Source organism: Gossypium arboreum, chromosome 11 (genome assembly GCF_025698485.1).
Source record: "Gossypium arboreum isolate Shixiya-1 chromosome 11, ASM2569848v2, whole genome shotgun sequence".
Classification (NCBI taxonomy): domain Eukaryota; kingdom Viridiplantae; phylum Streptophyta; class Magnoliopsida; order Malvales; family Malvaceae; genus Gossypium; species Gossypium arboreum.
This window is the reverse complement of record NC_069080.1, coordinates 63714622-63721365: the sequence shown is the minus strand read 5'-3', so window position 1 is coordinate 63721365 and position 6744 is coordinate 63714622. Positions and strand designations below refer to the sequence as shown.

The window sequence follows — 6744 nt, the reverse complement described above, 5'->3', positions numbered from 1 at the left end:
ATTACTTCAGACTGCATTTTCATTATGTGATAAAAATGACTTACAATTATAAACTTTTATTGGTGGGAGGGGCCTAACAAGCGTGGCATCCACCGGGTACAATGGCAACAATTGTGTGTGCCAAGTCCAGTGGAGGACTAGGTTTTTGTGGTCTAACTAAGTTCAATATCTTCAGTTTCAAGGTTAAATATTTTTCTAATTGTGACTTTTTACGGAATAATCTGCCTTTATCTTGCCATTCGTTTCGGAGTGCAAAAGGATTATTGCAAAATGGTATTCCTTGAGTCTTTTCTAGTTATGTTACCATTGTTTGTTACTTACAATCAGGAAGTCTTACTTGATTCATGCTCTTTTTTAACTATATCACTCCTGATTCATGCTCTTTTTTAACTATATCACTGAAAAATGACATGCATCAAGTAAATCTAACATAGGTTGCTATTCTTTTATTCAAGAAAAGAAAAATAAGTATGGTTCATAATATAGTTACAAAGAAATCAGAGTTCAAGCTTCAGCATATTGTCCTTTCAAGTTTCAGCGTATTGTTCTTTCCAGACCTAGGCTATCAACCTGGGTTTCAACAACTGCATTAACCTTAACCCTTTATTTAATCTGGCAAAAGAATCAATTATATTAAAAAATTCTATCTAATTGTGGGAACCACTTGTTTGTTCCTCCTATTTTTGGGTCTCAATTAGAACCCCACAAGCTGTGTGTACTGAGAATATGCTTCTGACTGCATTGCGATCGGGGCCCTTAAAATATAAGGAGGAAGATCAAATGCATCTATAACTTCCCCGGTAATATTTCGAACTTGGAAACTCAAGTACTGTGTGAGCTTGTTGATTGCCTGCGTGGAGGAAAAAAAATGTAATGACACCTCACCAAAATTGTATCTCTAGCAAGTCTAATAACTCGAATAAACACAAATACTAGGACGTGTTATAACCGTGCATGAGATGTTTATAGTCATTCCTGTTCTCCGGGGATGGTTACATTATAAAAAGAGCCCTTTTTATATCTTATTGTAGAAATCAGAGTATTTTATACTAAATAGAACATAAATCAGAGTTTTTATATACAACCTATGACACTACTTTAGGAAACTCTAAGTTAGGAAAGATACACAAAATATTCCTAAAATATTTACAGAATATTCCTACACTTATAAAGTCTAAACTGTTCTGAATAACACTATACCTTGGCTTTGTTTGGTGCAACATAATCAACATTACGGTATGTTCCTATGTCTTTCCAGATCCGATCCAGGGCATACAGATCGCACAAAAGTTTTAGTGCAGCTTGACTGCTTGCATCAGGACAGCTGAAAATTACATTCAAAACAATTAAGAAACTCAAATTTATATATGTGGCAAGTAGAAAGAAAAGGAATGAATTTGGTGGCTGAGTTTAGGAAGTACTTCTGAACAGCTTCAATAAACTTTGCGAGGATGACAGATTCAATATGAGACTCTGCAAGTGTGAGAAGGTGATTCAGACACCTATTCCAAGCACCAAAGCTGCCAAGAGTTTTGGTGTGCTTTTGAAGTCGTGCTGCTACACTTTGAAGAAGTCTTGACGTTCGGTACTGCATACCAAAATTGTAAAAGATTGTGTTACTTGCAGTTTAAACTGACAAAACACTGAATTACAACAATGAAGAAAACACTCACCCGGAAAGCATCCAACTGGAATTTTGGGTCTCTCAAGTGATCTTCACTTTCCCAACGGGCAGTTACAGGATTTGGCTGAGACAAGTATGTGCTCATAGATTCTCTCAAGTAGTTCCATGTGACAGAAAGAGCACCACCTTGGAACTTGTCCTTGTATTGCTTCAATAAATCTGCAGCTACCTACATCCCAGTAAAAGGTTCTTATGAAATTTATCAATGTTAAGACCAGACTACAATACATATTAGGTTCCGATGAAGGAAAACAATCCAAAGGCCCTTGCATACAGAACTGATTACTAATGACTGATGAGAAGATTGGTGTCATTGGTAAAAAAAAGTTGTTAACAAACTAAATGCCCACCCCCCAGAACCACATTTCCAGTCCCCGAAAAAAGAATAAAACACTTCAGAATAACGAAGTCAACAAATTTCCCTATTGCCTTAAATAAACATGACAAAAAAAATCTAATCAGACCCAAGGAGTCCATGTAAATGGATCAACAACAAGGTTTCTATAACTCATTTTAAAATAATGCAGGTCATAGCGACAAAAGAGCTTATATATGTCAGGAGAAGAAATGAAGAGGAATCAAAGAAAGGATAAGCGTGACCATATTTGAAGAATCATGATGAATGGATGTAGAAGGCATGAAAAGATTGGCAATCTAATTTCTAAGTGGTTCACAACTAAATACAGATTTGAAGAAAAGCTCAGTTAGGCAGTGTACCTAAAGGCTTGGAGTAAAGATGACATTAAACACAAAAGCTATCTAAAGGGGTCACTACTGATCCTTTTATCTATTTTATATCTAACATATTTCTAGACACTTACCAAAACTAACATTGTAAATTCTCATGCAAGGTTGTGATATAAAGGGGTTTGTCTTATACCTGTTGCAGAAGTACTGTATTGTCTCCTTCAAATGTCTGGAAAATGTCATGATCATTCCTCAAGGTACCAAACCGGTTGACAGCAGCATACCCATGACCTCCACAGGCTTCCCTGCAGGTACTCAATGACTTTGCTGTAAATGATGTCACATAGGACTTCAGGCCTGCAGAAAGAGCATGCACATCTCCAACCAGTTGTTCATCATGTGTCTTCTTCATCTCTGAATATTTCTCTACCAAATACTGAGTGGCAAAATAAAATGCATAAGTTGAAGCCAACATTGGCATGAGCTTGTGCTGCTGAGATTGATAATCAAGAATGCTGACTTCAGGCTGTTTTGGAGGACCAAACTGCTGACGTAGTAAGGAGTATCGTACTGCAATAGTGACAGCAATCTTGAGGATACCAACTGAAGAATGTGCAAGGCCAACCCTCCCACCTACAAGTTCACCAAGAGTAGCAGCAAAACGTTTATTTATTGTAGGGAGACTACTTGTGTATTTTCCATCTCGGGTGACATCCCCAAATCGATTAAGAAGATTATCTCGGGGAATTCTAACTGAACGGAATCTCAGTGCTCCATTATCCACCCCATTCAGGCCAATTTTATGGCCACAATCATTTATTTCAATTCCGGGAAGTGGCTGGTGAGTTTTTAGATCCCTTATTGGCACAATGAAGGCATGGACTCCCATATCAGAAACTCCTTTAGAGTCATGAGTTGGTAAAACCAACCTAGCAAAAACTGTTGCAAACTTGCCATGAACCGCAGCATTGCCAATCCACCATTTAATAGCCCCATCGTTTGGTGTGTCAATTATAAATTCATCCGTAATTGGATCAAATGTTGCAACGGTTTGGAGACCTTGAACATTTGAGCCTTTGAGCAAAAATTTGACAGTTTAGTTTGGCATGCAAGCTTGGCAGATTATGAACAAAAAAAAATCACTTAAGGCAGAAAAATGGGTGCACTTTGCAATATTAGAATGATGCTCTAACATGAAAAGCACAGTAACCACTCACACCATATCATCACAATTATTTTCTTCAGCATAAATTGTCTTCTTTAACTTACTTTATGCCTATAACATGAATTTATTAATAATATAATTACATATTTAATTCACACTCTGTTGCATGCCATTATGAGTTCTAGTGCAGAAAAGTAGAAGGATAATGTCAAAGGAAGCACAACAATATACATCTAAGAAACAGAAGAGGGAAAAAAATGTAAATAAATAAAGAACAGACGGCTGACCATGATGCAGTTCTGTCATAGCGAAGCAACCAAGATAATCCAAATTGTCAATACCATCAAAATACTTATCTCGGTGCTTTTTAGTGCCTAAGTTCAACACAGAACCTCCCCAAAGACTGCATAATAAAGCATTCAACATCAACAAACGATATAAATCCAGAAATTCTACAAGCAATATCACGTCGGTTAGCATCATGCATCTATATCAATGAATTTTCATCCATGATACACTTCATTCCATCATCACATTCAATACTTTAACTAACAGTATTTTACCAAGAATAAGCTCAGATGCAGTATTCAAATGGTCCACATGAACAATAAAAACATTACCCAAAACAAACCCACCCCCAACCTCAATCTCCAAGTATTTGTATCCAAAACCCACATACCTAAAACTCAAAATTTAATCCCAACCCCCACCCCAAAAGATTTCCAAGACTAAACATTTAATGGCAAAAGCGACAGAAAAGCAACAACGTATTTACCTATACTGGACACCAAATTTGATACCAAGTGATATATCAATACTCCCAACCGCCTCAGAAATAGCAAAATACTTAGCAGGATCTTCAACAACATATCTAAAAGGCTTGATCTTTGCTTCTCTAACCAACCCGAAAAGCTGTCTCAAACAAAGCTCCCTATGTTCTTTCATTGAAATCTCAGTCGGGGTTTGCAAATCAGGCCTTGAGTTAAAAAAATCAAAAATCTTCTCTTGAATTTCCCTATGCCTCCCTCTCATGTAGCTTGAAAGGGAGGCTACGTCGACCTCCTGCTTATTGGCCTTGGCGCATGTCAGCATGTCCAGCTGAGGTGAACGTTGGAGGAACGGAAGTGGGATAAGGTGAAGAGACAAGCGTTGGATGCGACGGGTCACGCTGGCGATGGATGGTTGTGATTCATCCTCGATCGTCTGACTCGGTTCCATAATTTTCTTTAGCCAAAAGAAAACTAAAAACAACGGGGAGGGGAAGCAAAGGGTTTTTAATTTTCCTTTTCTTTTCGTTTCTTTTCTTTTCTTTTCTTTTCGCTTTTTCCGGGACGGAATGAGACTGCGAGGGGGGGGGGGGTGAGATTGAGTAACTTAAAAGGAAAGGTTCTGATGAGGTGTCGTTTTGTCGGTTAGCACGTGGCAATCGACGATTGGATGAGTGGAAGGTAGTTATTTGGCTCGCTTTTCAATGTGGAGAATGGATAAATTGATAACGTGGATGATATGGACAGATGATAGGGTATAATGTTGGTATACTATCCCCCCATTTGAATGATTAATGGCTGCCAAATATAATATTACGTTTTCTTTAAAACAAATTGGATAAGTAAGCATTTAATAATATTGAGATTATACAATACATTCAACGTTTGACATTTTGGAAGAAATAGGGTTTGGGGTGTATTAAAATAGATATGATTTTTTGTAAATTTAGTTATTAATTCTTATACTCTTTATAACTTTTTAATTTGATTTTTATTTTTAGTTAAATATGGCCACTAACCTTTAAAAAAATTAAATTTAACTATTAACTTTTAAAAAGATTGTCGAAATTGTCTTTTTAATGAGAATATTAACTAAACTGTTAATTTTTAAACATAACAATCTATATGGCAATCCATGTGTACTTCATAGTTTTTATTTGAATTTTTATGAACTTTTATATTTTTAATTTTAATTTGATTTTTATTTGAATTTTTATAATTTTTAATTATTTATTGACATGACATATAAAACAAATTATATTATGTTAGCATAATGTGCATATGGATTATCATGCAAGTTACCACGTCAACTATAATTCCCCAATTTTTTTTGTTTCTGAAAATTAATATAAAAATTAAGCATGTGAAAGGTGAATTAAGCATTTGAAAATGAAGTATGAATGGTGGGAAGTAGTAACAAATAAATTGATTTTTTCTTAAGTTGGAAGAAAATAAAAGAAAATGAGAGAAAAGAAAGGAATTTTTTTATGCATTTTTCTCGAGTTTTTTCTTAAACCATAGTCAAATTTCATTTCCTAGAGTGCTATGGAAATTTCTACCATGAAAACTACTTAGTTGAAAAAGGAAGTGAAGGAATAGGAAAACAGACTTTTAGCGATATTTTTTTTTTTGCCTTTAGCCGCTAAAACTATTTGCGGCGTTTTTACAAGCGCCGCAAAAAAACACCGCTATAGCAAACGCTGCAAAAATTGACTACGCTTATTTGAAAAAAACGCCACAAAAGATCATAGCTTTTAGCGGCGTTTGTGGAAAAAGCACCGCTAAAAGTCATGGCTTTAAGCGGCGTTTGTTTGACAGATTTTCAATATACATTTTTCCTCAATATCCAACCCTTCCTGCATTAAATCCAACCAAAAACAGCAAATATAACATAAAATCTAACCAAAAATAGAAAATGTAGCATAAAAAATACAACAAAAAACGTTAAATCAAAATGATACTTCGATGTAAATTAATAAATAAGTATAACTCAAAATATTCTTCCAATAATGTTAAATGTGACAATGTTAAAAATATTCTTACAAGGAGAAAACAAATGTCTAAGATGGCGGCTTTTGTGACTGCTGAAACATCTTCATTATATGCTGAAGCTGTAGCTGGAGCTCATCATACTTTCTACTCTGCTTTGCTACCATCGCTACTGCCTCTGCCTCTTTCGCTGCAGCTGCTGCCTCCCTCGCTGCTACATCCGCTCTAAGTTATTGCTGGAGTCTTCATATTTTGTTTCAACCTCGGCAATTTGCTCAACTATGCTTGCTTGCATCTGAACTATCTGGTCTTTTAACCTCTGAACTTCAGGTTGAGCTTGATTCCCGGAAAGCATGTATTGCTGGGAGCCGGATCCAAAATATTGAGTCGGGGTAACACCAGATCCTTGAAATCGAACCCGACCATACCTTTCAGGACCTAAAACTTCAGCA

General features: G+C 36.0%; 1 protein-coding gene across 1 annotated transcript; it reads right to left on the bottom strand.

The window, feature by feature from the left end:
• Positions 1–420: 420 nt before the first annotated feature.
• Positions 421–5101, bottom strand: LOC108467094 (acyl-coenzyme A oxidase 2, peroxisomal-like). The gene is made up of 7 exons (XM_017767596.2): positions 4312–5101; positions 3824–3939; positions 2565–3445; positions 1674–1853; positions 1422–1588; positions 1201–1324; positions 421–850 (listed from the first exon to the last, which is right to left on the bottom strand). The coding sequence occupies exons 1-7, from the start codon at positions 4752–4754 to the stop codon at positions 695–697; spliced, it is 2067 nt and encodes a 688-aa protein (XP_017623085.1). The 5' UTR covers positions 4755–5101; the 3' UTR covers positions 421–694.
• Between the last annotated feature and the right edge of the window lie 1643 nt (positions 5102–6744).